A 24462-nucleotide genomic window follows, 5' to 3' on the forward strand; every position below is an offset into this window, starting at 1 on the left:
GATTGCCTGAATTGAGAGGCAAGCGCGATAGCTCTGGGGTTAGACGAGATACAGAGCGCGTAGATGCTGTAAGAGCCATGTCTGATACTACGTCACAATATGCAGAACCTGAGGACGGAGAGCTTCAGTCTGTGGGTGACGTCTCTGAATCGGGGAGACCTGATTCAGAGATTTCTAATTTTAAATTTACGCTTGAGAACCTCCGTGTATTGCTTGGGGAGGTATTAGCTGCTCTGAATGACTGAGACACAATTGCAGTGCCAGAGAAATTGTGTAGGCTGGATAAATACTATGCAGTGCCGGTGAGTACTGATGTTTTTCAAATACCTAAAAGGCTTACAGAAATTATTAGTAAGGAGTGGGATAGGCCCGGTGTGCCCTTTTCCCCACCTCCTATATTTAGAAAAATGTTTCCAATAGATGCCACTACACGGGACTTATGGCAGACTGTCCCTAAGGTGGAGGGAGCAGTTTCTACTTTAGCAAAGCGTACCACTATCCCGGTTGAGGACAGTTGTGCTTTTTCAGATCCAATGGATAAAAAAATTAGCTAACTCATTTGTTTCTGATGCCATTGTTCATTTGACTAAACTAACGGCTAAGAATTCCGGATTCGCCATCCAGGCGCGTAGGGCGCTATGGCTCAAATCCTGGTCAGCTGATGTGACTTCAAAGTCTAAATTACTCAACATTCCTTTCAAGGAACAGACCTTATTCGGGCCTGGTTTGAAAGAAATTATTGCTGACATTACTGGAGGTAAGGGTCATACCCTTCCTCAGGACAGGGCCAAATCAAAGGCCAAACAGTCTAATTTTCGTGCCTTTCAAAATTTCAAGGCAGGTGCAGCATCAACTTCCTCTGCTTCAAAACAAGAGGGAACTTTTGCTCAATCCAAGCAGGCCTGGAAACCTAACCAGTCCTGGAACAAGGGCAAGCAGGCCAGAAAGCCTGCTGCTGCCTCTAAGACAGCATGAAGGAGCGGCACCCTATCCGACAACGGATCTAGTAGGGGGCAGACTCTCTTCGCCCAGGCGTGGGCAAGAGATGTTCAGGATCCCTGGGCGTTGGAGATCATATCTCAGGGATATCTTCTGGACTTCAAAGCTTCTCCTCCACAAGGGAGATTTCACCTTTCAAGATTATCTGCAAACCAGATAAAGAAAGAGGCATTCCTAAGCTGCGTACAAGATCTCCTTGTAATGGGAGTGATCCATCCAGTTCCGCGGACGGAACAAGGACAAGGGTTTTATTCAAATCTGTTTGTGGTTCCCAAAAAAGAGGGAACCTTCAGACCAATTTTGGATTTAAAGATCCTAAACAAATTCCTCAGAGTTCCGTCATTCAAGATGGAAACTATTCGAACCATTTTACCCATGATCCAAGAGGGTCAGTACATGACCACAGTGGACTTAAAGGATGCCTACCTTCACATTCCGATTCACAAGAATCATCATCAGTTCCTGAGGTTTGCCTTTCTAGACAGGCATTACCAATTGTAGCTCTTCCATTCGGGTTGGCTACAGCCCCAAGAATTTTTACAAAGGTTCTGGGCTCACTTCTGGCGGTCCTAAGACCGCGAGGCATAGCGGTGGCTCCTTACCTGGACGATATCCTGATACAGGCGTCAAGCTTTCAAATTGCCAAATCTCATACAGAGATAGTTCTGGCATTCCTGAGGTCGCATGGGTGGAAAGTGAACGAAGAAAAGAGTTCTCTATCTCCTCTCACGAGGGTTTCCTTCCTAGGGACTCTAATAGATTCTGTAGAAATGAAAATTTACCTGACGAAGTCCAGGTTATCAAAACTTCTAAATGCTTGCCGTGTTCTTCACTCCATTTCGCGCCCCACGGTGGCTCAGTGCATGGAAGTAATCGGCTTAATGGTAGCGGCGATGGACATAGTGCCATTCGCGCGCCTGCATCTCAGACCGCTGCAATTATGCATGCTCGGTCAGTGGAATGGGGATTACACAGATTTGTCCCCTCTACTAAATCTGGATCAGGAAACCAGAGATTCTCTTCTCTGGTGGTTATCTCGGGCCCATCTGTCCAAGGGTATGACCTGTCGCAGACCAGATTGGACAATTGTAACAACAGATGCCAGCCTTCTAGGTTGGGGTGCAGTCTGGAACTCCCTGAAGGCTCAGGGTTCATGGACTCAGGAGGAGAAACTCCTCCCAATAAATATTCTGGAGTTAAGAGCAATATTCAATGCTCTTCTGGCTTGGCCTCAGCTAGCAACACTGAGGTTCATCAGATTTCAGTCTTACAACATCACGACTGTGGCTTACATCAACCATCAAGGGGGAACCAGGAGTTCCCTAGCGATGTCAGAAGTCTCCAAGATAATTCGCTGGGCAGAGACTCACTCTTGCCACCTGTCAGCGATCCATATCCCAGGTGTAGAGAACTGGGAGGCGGATTTTCTAAGTCGTCAGACTTTTCATCCGGGGGAATGGGAACTCCATCCGGAGGTGTTTGCTCAATTGGTTCTCCGTTGGGGCAAACCAGAGTTGGATCTCATGGCGTCTCGCCAGAACGCCAAGCTTCCTTGTTACGGATCCAGGTCCAGGGACCCAGAAGCGGCACTGATAGATGCTCTAGCAGCGCCTTCGTTCTTCAACCTGGCTTATGTGTTTCCACCGTTTCCTCTGCTCCCTCGTCTGATTGCCAAAATCAAACAGGAAAGAGCATAGGTGATATTGATAGCGCCTGCGTGGCCACGCAGGACCTGGTATGCAGACCTAGTGGACATGTCATCCTTTCCACCATGGACTCTGCCTCTGAGACAACACCTTCTAATACAAGGTCCTTTCAATCATCCGAATCTACTTTCTCTGAGACTGGCTGCATGGAGATTGAACGCTTGATCCTATCAAAGCGTTGCTTCTCCGAGTCAGTAATTGATACCTTAAAGGATTACTTTCTGTTATAATTTTTAAGCTAAACAACTAACATATTAAAGTTAATAAACATTAATTAAAACCTACTGACCTATATTTTCTCCAAAACGAAGTTTCATAACGTTCTAAAAGTTATATCTTTTATTTGCCGATGATGTCACGTTATCCTGCCCACTATTTTCAGCACTGAATGTTCAAAATACTTAAACCAATAACTTTGTGTTTAAAACCTAGGTATTGTAAACGGATTGGTACAGAGGAAAGGATACCCATGGAGTGGGTTTGGAAAACAATTAAATTTGCAGACAAGATTTCTGATATACGGTAGAGATATGTTAATGAAATGCTATTGATAAAAAGCGTATTTGGGGTAGTTAGTTAGTAACAGGCATAGAAAATATTTACTTACAGTGGCCCTTTAATACAGGCACGAAAGCCTGTCACCAGGAAAATTTACTACAAGAAATGGTTAAATATCTTCATTGGTGTGAATCCAATAATTACTCATGGAGTAGGGTTAGGATTCCTAGGATATTGTCCTTCCTCCAAGAGGGTTTGGACAAAGGATTATCAGCTAGTTCTTTAAAGGGACAGATTTCTGCTCTGTCTATTCTTTTACACAAGCGTCTGGCAGAAGTTCCAGACGTTCAGGCATTTTGTCAGGCTTTAGTTAGAATTAAGCCTGTGTTTAAACCTGTTGCTCCTCCATGGAGCTTAAACTTGGTTCTTAAAGTTCTTCAAGGGGTTCCGTTTGAACCCCTTCATTCTATTGATATCAAACTTCTTTCATGGAAAGTTCTTTTTCTGATGGCTATTTCCTCGGCTCGAAGAGTCTCGGAGTTATCTGCCTTACATTGTGATTCTCCTTATCTGATCTTTCATTCAGATAAAGTTGTTCTGCGTACAAAACTTGGGTTTTTACCTAAGGTGGTTTCTAACAAGAATATCAATCAAGAGATTGTTGTTCCATCATTATGTCCTAATCCTTCTTCAAAGAAGGAAAGTCTTTTGCATAATCTAGACGTAGTCCGTGCCTTGAAGTTTTACTTACAGGCTACTAAAGATTTTCGCCAAACATCTAACCTGTTTGTTGTTTACTCTGGCCAGAGGAGAGGTCAGAAGGCCTCGGCAACCTCTCTTTCTTTTTGGCTTCGGAGTATAATCTGTTTAGCCTATGAGACTGCTGGACAGCAGCCTCCTGAAAGGATTACAGCTCATTCTACTAGAGCTGTGGCTTCCACCTGGGCCTTTAAAAATGAGGCCTCTGTTGAACAGATTTGCAAGGCTGCAACTTGGTCTTCCCTTCATACTTTTTCCAAATTTTACAAATTTGATACTTTTGCTTCTTCGGAGGCTGTTTTTGGGAGAAAGGTTCTACAGGCAGTGGTTCCTTCCGTTTAAGTTCCTGCCTTGTCCCTCCCATCATCCGTGTACTTTAGCTTTGGTATTGGTATCCCACAAGTAATGGATGATCCGTGGACTGGATACACTTAACAAGAGAAAACATAATTTATGCTTACCTGATAAATTTATTTCTCTTGTAGTGTATCCAGTCCACGGCCCGTCCTGTCCTTTTCAGGCAGGTCTAATTTTTAATTAAACTACAGTCACCACTGTACCCTATGGTTTCTCCTTTCTCGGCTTGTTTCGGTCGAATGACTGGATATGGCAGTGAGGGGAGGAGCTATATAGCAGCTCTGCTGTGGGTGATCCTCTTGCAACTTCCTGTTGGGAAGGAGAATATCCCACAAGTATAGACTGGAAACTCTGTAACAGAGAACCTATAGGAGGCGCTTATTTGACAGGTGGTATAGAAGGTCCTAATGTAAAAAACCCATAAAAAATTATAAAAGCAAAACTAAAATACAAAATTAATACATAAATTGTTAAAATCAAATATAAACTTAGTTGAAAGGATTGTGGTAATAGGTATCTACAAAAAGATAAAACAAAATGTATATATATATATGAATATACACACGTTGCACTGGATAGTATCCAATGAAAGCGGTGCAAATAAAGTCCCAAAAAATGTCCATCTGGGAAAGGAGTAAGTGGAAAAGGCAGCTCTCGGTCTTCACTTCACAAGTGATGTAATTTTCTTAGATGGACAACTGTAAAAAACAGAAACAGAGGCGCCACATGTGTAGATCAATGGATACCCAAACACAAATCTGGACAAGATACAGGGTACTCACAAGCGTGAAGGCACTCTCTTGTGCCTATTAGAGACAGGCTGGTATTCTGAACAGCAAACCAGCTGGCTGTGTGAACGAATCCCCGTCGAGATGTCCTGGAGAAGTGGATATCCTGGAAGGCAGTCCTTGCCTAGATGGTTTTCTATAGGTTGGAACAAGGGAGAAAGGCTAAACAGCCTTTGGGTTACTTAGAAGAGAGATTGATACACACACCAGACTTCGTGAATCATAAAACTAGCATTTATTATACAGAATAAAATAGCCAGTTGCTACATTACTGGCTATTTTATTCTGTATAATAAATGCTAGTTTTATGATTCACGAAGTCTGGTGTGTGTATCAATCTCTCTTCTAAGTAACCCAAAGGCGGTTAAGCCTTTCTCCCTTGTTCCAACCTATAGAAAACCATCTAGGCAAGGACTGCCTTCCAGGATATCCACTTCTCCAGGACATCTCGACGGGGATTCGTTCACACAGCCAGCTGGTTTGCTGTTCAGAATACCAGCCTGTCTCAAATAGGCACAAGAGAGTGCCTTCACGCTTGTGAGTACCCTGTATCTTGTCCAGATTTGTGTTTGGGTATCCATTGATCTACACATGTGGCGCCTCTGTTTCTGTTTTTTACAGTTGTCCATCTAAGAATATCCCACAAGTAATGGATGATCCGTGGACTGGATACACTACAAGAGAAATAAATTTATCAGGTAAGCATAAATTATGTTTTTTTATCCCCTGAACCCCCTTAGCATGTAAACCTATGAGCCCAGTTGTTTAGTAGATCACCTTCATGAGAGCTGATTTACAACAGTGCAACTCTTGGGAGCGCCCTATGCCCATTTGCCTCCCACAGTGGCGGCTTGTGGGTTATTCAAATGGGGGTTCACTATATATATATATATATATATCTCCCACCATCCACCACATCTTCATATATTTAAAAGAACACACAGTCAGTCTTCAGGAGACCCTGAAACGTCAGTATTAAATTACTATTCATTACATATACACACACATATACATACATACACATACACACACATACACAGTCACACACCTTGAAAAATATGCCCAGGTACTACAACTTCTATGAAAAATTCCTACTAGTCCACTTTTTTTACTCAGAACTTTTCCTGCAGCATACATAAACTTGTTATTAACTATTATATACTTCTATAATGCATTTGCATTTAGAAAAAACACAGAGATACACACACACACAGAGATACACACACACACACACACATACATACACAGAGATATACACACATACATACACAGAGATATACACACACACACACACATACATACATACATACACAGAGATACACATACATACATACATACACAGAGATATACACACACACACATACATACACAGAGATATACACACACACACACATACATACACAGAGATATACACACACACACACATACATACACAGAGATACACACACACACACATACATACACAGAGATACACACACAGAGATACATACACACACACACATACATACACAGAGATACACACACAGAGATACATACACACACACAGAGATACATACATACATACAGAGATACATACACAGAGATACATACATACACAGACATATACACAGAGATACACACACATAGATAGGCACCAACACATGCACACACAGATATAGGCAGACATACACATATATACAGGGACATGCATGGTAATATTTTATTTTATTTTTTTTAAATACTTTTGGGGCTTTTTCTTAATCTAAACTTGAGGTCCAGTCCAGCTCAGTACATACTGTATACTTATTATTTTTAGCAACTCACAGACTGACCTCTCTATCACATAGTTGCTGCTTCAAGCGCTGTGCAGGAGTTGTAAATTTCAACCGGAGATCTCCTCTCCCTCATGACCTCCTGCCCTGCATCATAGGACATCACTGATTTACAATTTAACCCCATGGCTACCAAAAAGGGCTGCAATACACTGCTTAGGAATAAACTGCAGTCCTTTCTGGGAGCCAGGGAGTTAATTTGTGTTCAGCAATTTTAGCATGTTACGGAGTGAGTCTAGACTGTCTGTCTATTAGGTTATTCAAGGAGAATTGTTTACCAGGTCCCAGCTATCCCTGACAGTGACAGGCTCAGCTTTATCCGGGAGGTAGGAGACAGCCTTAGAAAAAGTAAGACGCACAGTCACAGACACGCTGTTATTGTGTAGGCTGTAGCAGTTACTTTAAAGCATTGTTCCAGTCCCTAAAATAAATAGGAGCAGCACAAACAATATTGCATTAGATTAGTGCATGTTTCCTATCCCCATTGCCTTGCTTACCTCCGGCCGGCTCCTTTTCTCGCGAACTTAGTCCTGAGTCCTCCTTCCTTCAGCACAGTCAGTTTCACCCACATGTGGCCAGTGCAGTGCACAAATGCTAGTGCCGCCAAGTTAAAATTGTGTGCGCACGGCTGGTGGTAGGTGGAGCTAAGAGGCAGAGCCACAGGGTATTGAGTAAAACTAACTGTGTGTCTGTGTCACTCACTAGGTAGTTACCTATACCTAACCGGCCGTGCAACTTACTTCTCCAACTCCAAGTCTCCTTGCTCCAGCCACGTCCACGACCACGCTGATAAATTTATATGCTAGCAGCCTATCAGAGCGAGCTGCAAGTTGCAACAAGTGCCACAGGCTGAACTACTGAGTCAGAACATGTCCCTCCCCACTCTGGCCGTGATGACATATACGGCATTGTGGCGTGCAGCCTATCAGAACACAGGCTGAACATGTCCCTCCCCACTCTCGCACAGTTCAGCGTGTGCGATCAGGGTTTGATATAGAAACATTTGAGGCTGGCCCAGATGCCTGCAGTGAACATAGACATCACTGACAGGCATCATATATGGCTCTAACCGCACGTGCGATGGAAAAAAAAAAAACAGACACAACATTTTTTTTTTGCTTATATTTGAAAAAATACATAAGAATTTGATTTTTGGGGGTTAAAAATAAAATATAATTTTGCCAATAGGGGGCTATTGGAAAAATTATATTTTATGATTTTTGGAGGTTAAAAAAAAATATATATATATTTCTCCAACATAGGTGTGTCCGGTCCACGGCGTCATCCTTACTTGTGGGATATTCTCCTCCCCAACAGGAAATGGCAAAGAGCCCAGCAAAGCTGGTCACATGATCCCTCCTAGGCTCCGCCTTCCCCAGTCATTCTCTTTGCCGTTGTACAGGCAACATCTCCACGGAGATGGCTTAGTTTTTTAGTGTTTAACTGTAGTTTTTATTATTCAATCAAGAGTTTGTTATTTTAAAATAGTGCTGGTATGTACTATTTACTCTGAAACAGAAAAGAGATGAAGATTTCTGTTTGTAAGAGGAAAATGATTTTAGCAACCGTTACTAAAATCGATGGCTGTTTCCACACAGGACTGTTGAGAGGAATTAACTTCAGTTGGGGGAAACAGGGAGCAGACTTTTGCTGCTTGAGGTATGACACATTTCTAACAAGACGATGTAATGCTGGAAGCTGTCATTTTCCCTATGGGATCCGGTAAGCCATTTTTATTACATGAAGAGAAAAAAGGGCTTCACAAGGGCTTTTAAGACTGTAGACATTTTCTGGGCTAAAACGATTTATATATAAGCATATTTTATACTCCATAGCCTTGAGGAATTATTTTAATCTTGGGAACTATGTAAAATAACCGGCAGGCACTGTATTGGACACCTTATTCTCTAGGGGCTTTCCCTAATCATAGGCAGAGTCTCATTTTCGCGCCTCTATTGCGCACTTGTTTTTGGGAAGCATGACATGCAGATGCATGTGTGAGGAGCTCTGATACATAGAAAAGACTTTCTGAAGGCGTCATTTGGTATCGTATTCCCCTTTGGGCTTGGTTGGGTCTCAGCAAAGCAGATACCAGGGACTGTAAAGGGGTTAAATATAAAAACGGCTCCGGTTCCGTTATTTTAAGGGTTAAAGCTTCCAAATTTGGTGTGCAATACTTTTAAGGCTTTAAGACACTGTGGTGAAATTTTGGTGAATTTTGAACAATTCCTTCATACTTTTTCACATATGCAGTAATAAAGTGTGTTCAGTTTAAAATTTAAAGTGACAGTAACGGTTTTATTTTAAAACGTTTTTTGTACTTTGTTATCAAGTTTATGCCTGTTTAACATGTCTGAACTACCAGATAGACTGTGTTCTGTATGTGGGGAAGCCAAGGTTCCTTCTCATTTAAATAGATGTGATTTATGTGACACAAAATTTAGAGAAAATGATGCCCAAGATGATTCCTCAAGTGAGGGGAGTAAGCATGGTACTGCATCATCCCCTCCTTCGTCTACACCAGTCTTGCCCACACAGGAGGCCCCTAGTACATCTAGTGCGCCAATACTCCTTACTATGCAACAATTAACGGCTGTAATGGATAATTCTATCAAAAACATTTTAGCCAAAATGCCCACTTATCAGCGAAAGCGCGACTGCTCTGTTTTAGAAAATACTGAAGAGCATGAGGACGCTGATGATATTGGTTCTGAAGTGCCCCTACACCAGTCTGAGGGGGCCAGGGAGGTTTTGTCTGAGGGAGAAATTTCAGATTCAGGGAAAATTTCTCAACAAGCTGAACCTGATGTGATTACATTTAAATTTAAATTGGAACATCTCCGCGCTCTGCTTAAGGAGGTGTTATCTACTCTGGATGATTGTGAGAATTTGGTCATTCCAGAGAAATTATGTAAAATGGACAAGTTCCTAGAGGTCCCGGGGCGCCCCGAAGCTTTTCCTATACCCAAGCGGGTGGCGGACATTGTAAATAAAGAATGGGAAAGGCCCGGTATACCTTTCGTCCCTCCCCCCATATTTAAGAAATTGTTTCCTATGGTCGACCCCAGAAAGGACTTATGGCAGACAGTCCCCAAGGTCGAGGGGGCGGTTTCTACTCTAAACAAACGCACCACTATACCCATAGAAGATAGTTGTGCTTTCAAAGATCCTATGGATAAAAAATTAGAGGGTTTGCTTAAAAAGATGTTTGTTCAGCAAGGTTACCTTCTACAACCAATTTCATGCATTGTTCCTGTCACTACAGCAGCGTGTTTCTGGTTCGATGAACTAGAAAAGGCGCTCAATAATAATTCTTCTTCTTATGAGGAGATTATGGACAGAATTCATGCTCTCAAATTGGCTAATTCTTTCACCCTAGACGCCACTTTGCAATTGGCTAGGTTAGCGGCGAAAAATTCTGGTTTTGCTATTGTGGCGCGCAGAGCGCTTTGGCTAAAATCTTGGTCAGCGGATGCGTCTTCCAAGAACAAATTGCTTAACATTCCTTTCAAGGGGAAAACGCTGTTTGGCCCTGACTTGAAAGAGATTATCTCTGATATCACTGGGGGCAAGGGCCACGCCCTTCCTCAGGATAGGTCTTTCAAAGCCAAAAATAAACCTAATTTTCGTCCCTTTCGCAGAAACGGACCAGCCCCAAGTGCTACGTCCTCTAAGCAAGAGGGTAATACTTCTCAAGCCAAGCCAGCCTGGAGGCCAATGCAAGGCTGGAACAAAGGAAAGCAGGCCAAGAAACCTGCCACTGCTACCAAGACAGCATGAGATGTTGGCCCCCGATCCGGGACCGGATCTGGTGGGGGGCAGACTCTCTCTCTTCGCTCAGGCTTGGGCAAGAGATGTTCTGGATCCTTGGGCACTAGAAATAGTCTCCCAAGGTTATCTTCTGGAATTCAAGGGGCTTCCCCCAAGGGGGAGGTTCCACAGGTCTCAATTGTCTTCAGACCTCATAAAAAAACAGGCATTCTTACATTGTGTAGAAGACCTGTTAAAAATGGGAGTGATTCATCCTGTTCCATTAGGAGAACAAGGGATGGGGTTCTACTCCAATCTGTTCGTAGTTCCCAAAAAAGAGGGAACATTCAGACCAATCTTAGATCTCAAGATCCTAAACAAGTTTCTCAAGGTTCCATCGTTCAAAATGGAAACCATTCGAACAATTCTTCCTTCCATCCAGGAAGGTCAATTCATGACCACGGTGGATTTAAAGGATGCGTATCTACATATTCCTATCCACAAGGAACATCATCGGTTCCTAAGGTTCGCATTCCTGGACAAGCATTACCAGTTTGTGGCACTTCCGTTCGGATTAGCCACTGCTCCAAGAATTTTCACAAAGGTACTAGGGTCCCTTCTAGCGGTGCTAAGACCAAGGGGCATTGCAGTAGTACCTTACTTGGACGACATTCTGATTCAAGCGTCGTCCCTTCCACAAGCAAAGGCTCACACGGACATTGTCCTGGCCTTTCTCAGATCTCACGGGTGGAAAGTGAACGTAGAAAAAAGTTCGCTATCTCCGTCAACAAGGGTTCCCTTCTTGGGAACAATAATAGACTCCTTAGAAATGAGGATTTTTCTGACAGAGGCCAGAAAATCAAAACTTCTAAACTCTTGTCAAATACTTCATTCTGTTCCTCTTCCTTCCATAGCGCAGTGCATGGAAGTAATAGGTTTGATGGTAGCGGCAATGGACATAGTTCCTTTTGCGCGAATTCATCTAAGACCATTACAACTGTGCATGCTCAGTCAGTGGAATGGGGACTATACAGACTTGTCTCCGACGATACAAGTAGATCAGAGGACCAGAGACTCACTCCGTTGGTGGCTGTCCCTGGACAACCTGTCACAGGGGATGAGCTTCCGCAGACCAGAGTGGGTCATTGTCACGACCGACGCCAGTCTGGTGGGCTGGGGCGCGGTCTGGGGACCCCTGAAAGCTCAGGGTCTTTGGTCTCGGGAAGAATCTCTTCTCCCGATAAATATTCTGGAACTGAGAGCGATATTCAATGCTCTCAAGGCTTGGCCTCAGCTAGCAAAGGCCAAGTTCATACGGTTTCAATCAGACAACATGACGACTGTTGCGTACATCAACCATCAGGGGGGAACAAGGAGTTCCCTGGCGATGGAAGAAGTGACCAAAATCATTCAATGGGCGGAGACTCACTCCTGCCACTTGTCTGCAATCCACATCCCAGGAGTGGAAAATTGGGAAGCGGATTTTCTGAGTCGTCAGACATTTCATCCGGGGGAGTGGGAACTCCATCCGGAAATCTTTGCCCAAATTATTCAATTGTGGGGCATTCCAGACATGGATCTGATGGCCTCTCGTCAGAACTTCAAGGTTCCTTGCTACGGGTCCAGATCCAGGGATCCCAAGGCGACTCTAGTAGATGCACTAGTAGCACCTTGGACCTTCAAACTAGCTTATGTATTCCCGCCGTTTCCTCTCATCCCCAGGCTAGTAGCCAGGATCAATCAGGAGAGGGCATCGGTGATCTTGATAGCTCCTGCGTGGCCACGCAGGACTTGGTATGCAGACCTGGTGAATATGTCATCGGCTCCACCATGGAAGCTACCTTTGAGACGAGACCTTCTTGTTCAAGGTCCGTTCGAACATCCGAATCTGGTCTCACTCCAACTGACTGCTTGGAGATTGAACGCTTGATCTTATCAAAGCGAGGGTTCTCAGATTCTGTCATTGATACTCTTGTTCAGGCCAGAAAGCCTGTAACGAGAAAAATCTACCACAAAATATGGAAAAAATATATCTGTTGGTGTGAATCTAAAGGATTCCCTTGGGACAAGGTAAAAATTCCTAAGATTCTATCCTTTCTTCAAGAAGGTTTGGAGAAAGGATTATCTGCAAGTTCTTTGAAGGGACAGATTTCTGCCTTGTCTGTGTTACTTCACAAAAAGCTGGCAGCTGTGCCAGATGTTCAAGCCTTTGTTCAGGCTCTGGTTAGAATCAAGCCTGTTTACAAACATTTGACTCCTCCTTGGAGTCTCAATTTAGTTCTTTCAGTTCTTCAGGGGGTTCCGTTTGAACCCTTACATTCCGTTGATATTAAGTTATTATCTTGGAAAGTTTTGTTTTTGGTTGCAATTTCTTCTGCTAGAAGAGTTTCAGAATTATCTGCTCTGCAGTGTTCTCCTCCTTATCTGGTGTTCCATGCAGATAAGGTGGTTTTACGTACTAAACCTGGTTTTCTTCCGAAAGTTGTTTCTAACAAAAACATTAACCAGGAGATAGTCGTGCCTTCTTTGTGTCCGAATCCAGTTTCAAAGAAGGAACGTTTGTTGCACAATTTGGATGTAGTTCGTGCTCTAAAATTCTATTTAGGTGCTACAAAGGATTTTAGACAAACATCTTCTTTGTTTGTTGTTTATTCTGGTAAACGGAGAGGTCAAAAAGCAACTTCTGCCTCTCTCTCTTTTTGGATTAAAAGCATCATCAGATTGGCTTACGAGACTGCCGGACGGCAGCCTCCTGAAAGAATCACAGCTCATTCTACTAGGGCTGTGGCTTCCACATGGGCCTTCAAGAACGAGGCTTCTGTTGATCAGATATGTAAGGCAGCGACTTGGTCTTCACTGCACACTTTTACTAAATTTTACAAATTTGATACTTTTGCTTCTTCTGAGGCTATTTTTGGGAGAAAGGTTTTGCAAGCCGTGGTGCCTTCCATCTAGGTGACCTGATTTGCTCCCTCCCTTCATCCGTGTCCTAAAGCTTTGGTATTGGTTCCCACAAGTAAGGATGACGCCGTGGACCGGACACACCTATGTTGGAGAAAACAGAATTTATGTTTACCTGATAAATTACTTTCTCCAACGGTGTGTCCGATCCACGGCCCGCCCTGGTTTTTTAATCAGGTCTGATAATTTATTTTCTTTAACTACAGTCACCACGGTATCATATGATTTCTCCTATGCAAATATTCCTCCTTTACGTCGGTCGAATGACTGGGGAAGGCGGAGCCTAGGAGGGATCATGTGACCAGCTTTGCTGGGCTCTTTGCCATTTCCTGTTGGGGAGGAGAATATCCCACAAGTAAGGATGACGCCGTGGACCGGACACACCGTTGGAGAAAGTAATTTATCAGGTAAACATACATTCTGTTTTTTTCCAATAGGGGGCTATTGGAAAAATTATATTTTATTCCCTTTTTTTTTTTCTCTCAGCATCTGACAGGGGGGCACGTGCAGGAGTGCACACATGGAGGAGCCTCCACTGGCCTCCCATAATCGCTACTTTGCATATTTTACCTATGTTTATAGCACTGTGGAATCTTTTGAAGCTCTATAAATAACTTATAATAATAATTTATTTCTTGTTTGTTTTTTCTTCCTAGGGGAAGAAGACGCTAACCAGTGCCCATTCAGTTATAGCACTGATTGGAATGTAGAGAATCGGACAGAGTGACAGTTGGTTCATTAGCAGATGTTAACTTTATGAAGAAGCAGTATCGAGCTGTAATACGTACACAAGAATAAAGAGTGAAGTAAACAGTATCTCTGCATGATGGTACATGCAGTTCAGCACGGCATCTAGATCGTATCTCCTCTACCAGGATTGTCATTCTTAAGCTATGCCTTTACTAACTAATGAAACTAGTTGTAATTCACTACAGCAGCAGTGAGCTTTTGAGAACCCCTATGGAAAAGTGTTTCATACTTCAATCGGTTTCATCATAACTGATATGGAGACCAATTCAGTCTCAAAAACCTATACCTGCAAAACACATGCTTTGTAATTGACTCCTGTTAGCATTTCTAGCATTGCCAATAATTTTGAAAATGACTGTTCACAACGAAGTGCAGCTTTCTGATAATTAGCAAATATGTAATATTGTATTCATGTTATGTCAGTCAATATGGTGCTCAGACTACAAGCCTGCAGGTGTACCTGTTCCATTCACTCCTCATATCTCAGGACCATAGCACCCGTTTTACACATGTGGCATACTCCATGTAGTGGTGTATCCATACCAGATAGATTAGGATGCTCAAACTTGCTATACATGTGCTTTGTATAATGTTTTTTAAAATGACAATATGCAGCAAGCGCTACGCAAACTACTGGAGTTCTCTATGCGAAATGGCAATCATGTAAGACATTTGTAAGGAATCAAATCTGTTAAACCCTGATTCAGTGGACTGTATATGTTTTGAGAACTGTTCCTGGGACTCTCCTTTCTAGTTAAGTATTAAGCTGTTGTGTTGAAGGTTCACAGTGGAATTGATATGAAGCCGTTTTGTTTTTTAGCAACATTGTTCTTTTTTTTTTATCTATTTCAGCTATCAGAGTTTGTTACTTTTCTATATGTGTTGTTTTTTTAATGTCAGCTGCTAATGAAGGTTATTTATAAGTTATTAACTGATTTATTGTATCTGGACTGTAAAATTTTTAATACTGCTGTTAAAATTGGTGACAATGAATTTTAGCTTTAGTTGCAAATTCTTAACATGGAGGAGTGTTACCATTTATGAAACACACTACATTTAGTGTAAAGTCACTTTGTCCTATGTGGTTTAAAACTGCTCCTAAAAATTATATTTCTTTCCTAAGATATGGAGTGTCTACAACGTCATCAATTACTAGTGGGAATATCACTTCTGGCCAGCAGGAGGAGGCAAAGAGCACCAGAGCAAAGCTGTTAAAGGGACACTAAACACAATTTTTTTTATTTAATGATTCAGCAACTTTCTAATTTACTCCTATTAATTTTTCTTCTTACTCTAGCTATCTTTACTTAAAAAGACGGAATGTGATGCATAGGAGCCGGCCCATTTTTGGTTGAGAATCTGGGTTATGCTTGCTTATTGGTGGGTAAATGTCAACCTCCAATAAGCATGGGCTATCCATGATGCTGAACCTAAAATGGGCTGGCTGCTAAGATTTACATTCATGATTTTTAAATAAAGATAGCAAGATAGAGAAGAAAAATTGATAATAGGAGTAAATTAGAAAGTTGATTAAAATTGCATGCTCTATCTGAACCATTAAAGTAAAAATTTCTGTTCAGTGTCCCTTTAAGTGTCACTCCCCTACCCATAATCCTTTTATTTGCCTCTGTCAATGGAGGAGATGAAGTTCTGGTGTCTGAAGAAAATTGGTTTTCTTTCGCTACAAGCAAGATTTTTTTGGGTCTAGCCGTAGTCCACGTTAATCTCTTCAGTAGGGTAGTGGTGGCTTTAAAGCAGTTAGAAACTTGTGAGGTGAGCCTTGCTGCGTTTTCCTAACATATTTGCTGCCCATAGTACAGAAAGCCAGAGTAGGTTTACTCTGTTATTTCTTTTTTCTACAGGCAGAAGCGTAACTAGAGTTCTCAGGGCCCCGGTGCAAGAATTCATGAAGGGCCCCCCTTTATACATACACAGATACACACATGCACAGATACACACACACACACACACACACACACACACAGAAACACAAACAGATACACAAGTGCACACACAAACAGATACAGATACACAGTCACACACACACACACAAAGAAACACACACACAGCTGAAAGCTGAGTATATATTTAAAAAAAGCTTATGTGACCTGACAATCAAAAGTGAATGAAAAAACAAATTAGTCTTCATTAGACACATATCTAAAACAAAAATCCAAATTCCAAATAAGATCTATTCAAATTGTATGCAACATAAAGATATAGTTATCTGTGAGAGAGTTATATACACAGGGACATTTGAATGGGGATTGTGCATCTATTCAGTTTCTCTTCCACTGAAGCAGTTACTTTAGGTGCAACAATGTTTAACTGTGAAAATTCATAGAGTTGGGCACAGTACAAGGAAAGTGCTGAAGACAGAAATGTGATGAGATAGGAGGTGAGAGGTTTTGGAAGAGTGAAAGAGGAGGCAGGGGGCTTATTAGCAGATAAAGGACAGATGTAGGAAGGTGCACTGTAATTAAGGGCTTTGCCTGTATTTCACAGATTTTGTTCTAGAGCAGTGTTTTTCAACCAGTGTGCCGTGAGAGATCCTCAGGTGTGCCGCGGCAGACTGACAACAGTGAGGGGGTGTCCCTCTTTCAAATTTTGAAATATTGGGAGATATATGACAGGCTCATCAGGCATCATTTACAACCATGACATTGACTTTCATTCACAGACAATCATTATGATTGTTTGTGAATGAATGTCAATATGTCATGTATAGTTTGTAGGAGGCATGGCATGACAGCACAGTGTGTGTGTGTGTGTATATATATATATATATATATATATAACACACAGAGAAAACCCAGCACTCACAAGCTCTCAGCTAAGATTTAAAAGCAAAAAGGGAAAGGTTAGTTACCGCATCTGGCCAAATGGGACAAGCCCAGGTACCTCGTCAAGGTCCTTTCCAATACCTGGGACCCTAAAACAGCCACACGATGCAAGCTCTCAAATACAAACAAACTGGGAACATGGTTCTTGCAACCAGTCCTGCCTGGGGTTAACTGCCTGTGACTCTGGGGACAGCACAGCTTCCTGTGAGTGCCAGTGGAACCCAGGGCTGAGCATGTTGCAGGGTCATGGGATGTGTACCCGGTCCGGTTAGGGTTGCCACCTGTCCCTTAAAATACAGAACACTTATAAGTTACAGATGCTGCAGGGTGTGCAGGGAAGAATATGAATAGTGCTGTCCAGAAACACAATACATGTTCCTCCCTGCACACCCTGCAGCATGTGTAACTCATAAGTGTCCAGGAAAACATGGCTGAGGTGGCAACCCTAGGTCCGGTATGAGTGCAGTTCCCTTCCGTGTTTTGTATATATATATATATATATATATATATATATATATCCTGTATTAGGCTACAATGTGTGATTTTCTAAAATTTTGGGATGGTGGTGTGCCGCAGGATTTTTTTAATGTAAAAAAGTGTGCCACGGCAAAAAAAAGGTTGCAAATCACTGTTCTAGAGGATAAGGGAAGGTTCAGTGCTAAATGAGAAACAAAAACTGCACCAACTTGTTTAAAGTATAAAAACACAGCTGTAATGATTACAGATATTGAGCATTCAAAGTATACATAGTATTACACTAAGTATATACTGTATCCTTTAAAGTATTAGATTCCACGTAAAATGCAGGTAAACTGGCTTTCTTTTTAAAGATACGATGAGTCCACGGATTTCATCCTCGTGGGATATTGCTTCCTGGTCAGCAGGAGGAGGCAAAGAGCACCACAGCAGAGCTGTATATATAGCTCCTCCCTTCCCTCCCACTCCAGTCATTCTCTTTGCCTGTGTTAGTGATAGGAAGAGGTAATGTGAGGTGTTAGTTTAGATTCTTCAATCAAGAGTTTGTTATTTTTAAAATGGTACCAGTGAGTGCTATTTTATTATATGGTGTAGCCGTATTCCTTGTCAGCCTCTAGAGTAGAGCTACAGGTGGCTTTAAAGCAATGGGAACTGGTGGGACAAAGCTCTCACTGCGCCTCCCATACTGGATGCTGCCCTTCTGATGATGGTCTTTGCAAATTTTAACTAAGGCCCTGTTCATTTTCACAGGAGAGAGAAGACTTCTTGATCCTGTGAGATATCATGCTGTCGCTCAGCACAAAGGTATGTGCAGCCCTTTATTTTATTGGGATATTGATTGACTCAGAATCGGCTGGATATTTACCTAACTGTTATATGGGGAAACAAAACTTTATTGAAAACAGTTACTCTCCCTACTCTGTAACTTTCGATTTTCAGAAAGGAGTCATGGCATGATATAGGCTCTTGTTAAATTTATTAGCCTTTTATTTGTACTATGGGCGAGACGCTATCAGAGTTTTACTGATGGGGACACTAAGTTCGGAGTCAATTCTTTATGCTCCGGTATAGGACTGGTGTTTTACTGTTGCTTTGACCAGCATCTTTTACTTAGATTAATCGGGTTCGGATTTGGTTTTCTTTGACGCCCACGAAGGGCGGGGCTTAGTTTTGCGCGCCTAGAAGTCGTGCATTAGTTAATTCTACGTGATCCCGGCGTCGCACTTCAGTTCAAAGCACGTAGTCAAGTAGTAGATACAGTGCTTGCTTTAAAGAGGCCACGACAAGACCGCATGGTTTCATATTAAAACAAACGGTTCTAGGCAATTGGTGGATCGAGTGGAAGTAATCAGTGTACCGTGGGGGCAGGTAGGCGCCTCAGCAGAGCTGTTGAGGCGGAGGTGCACTTTTCATGAATTGTTTTACTGGTGCAGTAAAATTTTTACGTTTAAATCTTAAAGGCATAGTACATTTTTTTGTTATAAAAGGATTTAGCAGACAGCACTCATATTAGGGCTGTTTTCTTCCTTTTTCTGGTATAATTTTGACAAATTATTAAAGAAGCACGACCAAAAAGTTTGCTTGCTTATTTATCATGGAAGACCTTCAAAACGTTACATGTTCCATGTGTTTAAATTCCAATGTGGAACCTCCTGTTACTTTTTGTCCCGCATGCATTGATAAACCTCTTCAATTTAAGGAGCAAATTTTCTTTGGTAAAAAATTGTCAAAAGCGGATGCTTCTCGGGGTTCTACTGATGAGATACAGAGTATGCCGCAACTAAGGACATAGCTGCTGTTATGTCATCTACACTTTCAGATGCGTTATCTGCCTTTCCCGTATTCCAAGGCAAACACAGAAGGAAGGAAGCCCACGTGGTCAATACCGCTTCTGATGCCTTGATGGCGATCTCAGATGTACCCTCCCAGAGCTCTTAATTGGAGGGGATGGAGGTCCTATCCGAAGGTGAGCTTTAGTGTCTTGCCACTGACAGATTCAGAAGTGGTTTCCTTTCGGTTTAAGCTTGAACACCTCCGTCTGTTATTGAGGGAGGTTTCTTCTACTAGATACGACGAGTTCACGGATTCATCCTTACTTGTGGGATATTATCCTCCTGCTAACAGGAAGTGGCAAAGAGCACCACAGCAGAGCTGTATATATATAGCTCCTCCCTTCTCTCCACCCCCAGTCATTCTCTTTGCCTATACTAAGTAATAGGAAGAGGTAAAGTGAAAGAGGTATTAAAATGATAGGTTTTTTTTTTTTCTTTCAACAGCTTTATTGAAGTATTCAATGTTACATACAGTTGAGTGTAGACAAATATATCTATGACACAGTATCACATTATGTATACATTGTACAAGTAAATTTGTATTGAAAAAACTTTCTAACATAATAAGCGAATTATCAATAAACGTATATTTAGACTATAAATGTACCAGAATACCGGCTCTAATCCAAAATGAGTACCTTGATATTTAACATTCCATTCGCTGTTGATGGTAATGTGAAAATGTGAATTGTAAAAGGTGTGCGATAGAATTCAAAAAACACTTTAGGGACTAGCAGGTTTCAGGATATGTGCGTATGCCTTACCATGTATTCAAATTTTACATTAATTAGGATGTGTAAGTGTCATATTTAGATGCTCTTCCCATAAAAAGCATATTGAGTGATAGTCCTCCAATCGGTGTGTCTGTCCGTAATGGTATTTTTCTAACGCTAAACTATGTGTAACTGTGCGTTTCCAGATCTCTACATTAGGAAGGTCCGTCTTTTTCCAATTTAATGGTATTCGTTTTTGTGCGGCATTAACCATTATTGTCAGAAGTGATAATCTAAGCTTACATTTTATCTTAGGGAATTGGTTAAAAATTAAAACCTTTATATCAAACGGTATATGGATAGATAAGGCTTGTTCAATCTCATTTTTAATTGCCTCCCAGTATTTCTTAGCTTTCGCGCACTGCCACCAGATGTGAAACGGAGTTCCACTACTTTGGCATCCCGCCGGGACATTAGGAAATAGTTGATGCAAGCGCACCGGGGTATAATACCACCTGCACAGTAATTTGAGGTTCATTTCTAATATAGAAATCGAAGAGGAGGATCTGCTCATGTGCGTAAATATGCCATGCCAAGTTAGTTTTGGTATGGGGCTACCTATTTCTCTTTCCCATTTACCAACATAAGTCGGCAGAGTTTTATAGATGGATATGAGGAGCTGTTTATGTACTATTAAGAGGATACCCTTATTGGGTAATTGGTTAGTGCACAAATTTTCAAAAGGGGTCAATGGGCGGATAAAATGCATCTTAGACGGATGTGTAGAGAGAAAATGTATCAGTTGTGAATATGTCAACCAGTTTTGAAGTCCACTACCGTAGTTAGCGACTAGGTCTACCTGTGGTTTAACTTTCCCCGCTATAAAAAAAGTGTAAGCTGGGAGGGAATCTGTCATGTGTATTGTAGGTGAGGCATTCGCCTTAGGGCGTAACGGGCAAGGTGTGTTTCTCTCCATTGGTGTCAAAGGAGAAGTTATTGTGGAAATGTGTGGATGTTGCTTTAAAATTTTATCCCATAGTTTAGAGGTTTCTCGTGTTGGTGTTGAGATGGTATCTGGGAGTGATCTCTGATTAGGGGGGAGCCAACAGCTTCCGCTTAAGTTATTATTGTTAGCTAGGTGACTCTCTAATTGAACCCACTCTTTATTCACGGCATGTTTACACCAATCTACTACCCTAGACATAAAGGTAGCTAGTCTATAGTGCTGTATATTAGGAGCTCCTACGCCTCCAAGCTCTCTTGGTCTGTATAATGTAGCTGTAGCAATACATGGGCGTTTATTTTCCCAAATAAAATTATGGAGTATTTTCTGTAGTCTGTGTAACATTTGATCAGGGAGGGGAATGGGCAGGGTTTGCAGTAAGTATAATATCTTGGGCAGTATAATCATTTTGATTGCATTAAGTCTTCCTAACCATGATAAAAATTTGATGTTCCAGCTTCAGTATTGAGCTGATATTTAGAATGAGGCCTTCATAATTCAATGTGAGAACGTCTTGTGTGTTTGGGGAGATATAAACACCTAAGTATTTAACTGCTTTGTCTTGCGCTTTAAACTGGAATCGTTGCTGTAAGTTAGCTAAGGTCGTTGGCGGTAGGTTAATATGTAATAATTCAGACTTCGTGATATTAATGCTAAAATTAGAGAATCGTCCGTATGTTTGTATCGTATTTATCAAAGCAGAAATTGAGGAGTCGAGGTTTGTAAGGGTAAGGAATATATCATCCGCGTAAAGCGTGATTTTATATTCTGTTGAGCCTATTTTATGTCCAGTGATATTGGAGTCATTTCTTATGTATGAAGCTAGGATTTCCATTGACAAGACAAACAGTAACGGTGACAGGGGACACCCTTGCCTAGTTCCGTTATTGATGTGAAATGGGTTGGAGAGGGAGTCATTTAATTTAACTTTCGCCTGTGGTTTGTTATATAATGCAAAAATCTTCATTATTAGTTCTTGATCAAATCCAAATCTATATAAGGTTTGTTTCAGAAAAACCCAATCAAGCCTATCAAAGGCTTTTTCCGCGTCCATGGCTATGAACGTGGAAGGTATCTGATGTTTATGGGCGTACTCCATAAGAGTTAGGACCTTAGTGGTATTGTCCCTAGCTTCGCGTGTGGGTGTGAAGCATGCTTGGTTTATATGGATTAAAGATGGGAGGACCAAATTGATACGGGTCCCAAGGATTTTTGCGTACAGTTTAATATCTACATTGAGTAGAGAAATCGGACGGAAATTTGCCGGTGTGGTTGGTTGCTTCCCCGGTTTTGGAATTACCGATACTTGCGCCTCAAGCATCGACGGTGGAAATGGGTTTTCTTCCGTTACCTCATTAAAAAGTTGGGTAAGGTGTGGAACAAGAATTGAAGAAAAGGCTTTATAGTATTTAGCCGATAGACCATCTGGGCCTGGACTTTTCCCGTTTGGTTGATTGATTATTGCATGTTGAAGTTCTTGTGAGGTTATGGGGTTTTTTAGGGCTTCAAGTTGTTCTGATGTAAGTTTTGGGACTTGGCAATTGTTTATATATGCTTTAAGTTTAGAAAGGTGGTCTTCCGATGGGGGAATTTTTGTGATGTTATAAAGTTCTGTATAGTAGTCTTGAAAGGTGTGGAGAATATCTTTGGTGGTACAAAGGGGAGTCTTGCATTTTGGGTGATGGATCTCATACATAAATGATTTGAATCTTTTCTTTTTTAACGCACACGCTAAAAGCTTACCTGCCCTATTGCTCTCATAATAGAACATACAATTTGTTTTTTTATGTAGGGTTTGGTATTCTATTTCCAAAAAGTCATCTAAAGCTTTACGGGCTGTGTTATATTCCTGCGTTAGTGTAGGGTCATTTGGGTTCTTTTTCAATGCATGATCTAGTTTTGTAAAGGTGTCTGTTAGATCTCTATATTGTTGGCGATACTGTTTTTGTTGTTGCGCTTTCAGTTTTATTAATTCTCCCCGAATTACACATTTGTGCGCTACCCATATTAAATAGTTATTTTCTACCGAATTAACATTGTGAGTAAAATAGTCTGTCATAAGTGTGGACAATTTATGTAAAGAATCTGGGTTGTTCAGTAGAGTTTCATCCAGTTTCCAGTTAAAGGGCTCGAAGTATACTTCGGGCCATGAAAATTTTAACATTACGGCTGAGTGATCAGACCAAGAGGTTGTCGAGATCTCGCAGCGACGTACAGAAGCTAGACCTTTTTGATTAGTAAATATATAGTCTAATCTGCTGTAAGATTTATTAGGATTTGAAAAGAAAGTGTAATCCCTTTTGTCCGTATGTACAAAGCGCCATATGTCATATAAATTGAAAATTATAGTTTTTATTTTCTTCAAGCAAGACTCTTATTTTAAATGGTACCGGTGAGTACTATTTTTCCTCAGGCAGCAGATGGAAGAAGATTTCTGCCTGGAGGTTCATGATCTTAGCAGTTGTCTCTAAGATCCAGATGAGTTCCCACAGAATGGCTGAGGAGTACTAGAGAAGCTTCAGTGTGGGGAACGTTTTTCATGCTACAAGCATGGAGGTATGTTCAGTCATTTATTTCTGGAGAGACTGTGATATTTCAGAACAGGCTGACATAGTTCCCATGAGGGAAGGGGTAAGCAGTAATCCTTTAAATAAGAAGGGGTATTACTGGAGACCTGTGTATGAGTGATTATGGGCTAAATGCAGCAAATGATGGCAGCATGGTTAGACACTGGGGAAGCATAACGTTTTATTGCACAAACGTTTTAAAAATCACTGTTGCTGAGCATGGTACTGGGGGTTTTCACATGGCTTTAATTTTCATTTGGGATACTAAAACCCACATGGCTAGTTTCTATACCGCTTCCTTGCGTTTTTTTAGGCTGAGAGACATCGCATATGATGGGCGGGGACTAATTTTCGCACCTCAGATGCGCAGTTGATCTTCACAAGAAGGCAGCAAATTTCAGCTTTGGAGACAAAAAAAGAAATGGGATGAGTCCCATTCTAGAATACACTTATAGCACTCATGGTAGGCATAGAGTTCAAATAATACTTGAAATTTGAAGTGATCAACAAATGGAATCGCAAGATCTCTAGCGTGAATAAAACATAACTTTTAATTTTTAACACATAAAAAATGGAGTTAAAATTGAGGGATGTGCAATTTAAAAACAATTGCTCGCAATAGGATAATATAGTACAAATATTATGTCT

General features: G+C 41.5%; 1 protein-coding gene across 1 annotated transcript in view; it reads left to right on the forward strand.

The window, feature by feature from the left end:
• The window catches only part of PASK (PAS domain containing serine/threonine kinase), a 426576-nt gene extending 411204 nt beyond the window's left edge, over window positions 1–15372 (forward strand). The window contains exon 18 of the mRNA XM_053709902.1: window positions 14286–15372. Coding sequence (XP_053565877.1) covers window positions 14286–14356 — 71 coding nt within the window. The 3' untranslated portion in view covers window positions 14357–15372. The remainder of the gene's footprint in view (window positions 1–14285) is intronic.
• The last annotated feature ends 9090 nt before the right edge of the window (window positions 15373–24462 follow it).

Source organism: Bombina bombina, chromosome 4, assembly GCF_027579735.1.
Source record: "Bombina bombina isolate aBomBom1 chromosome 4, aBomBom1.pri, whole genome shotgun sequence".
Lineage (NCBI taxonomy): Eukaryota > Metazoa > Chordata > Amphibia > Anura > Bombinatoridae > Bombina > Bombina bombina.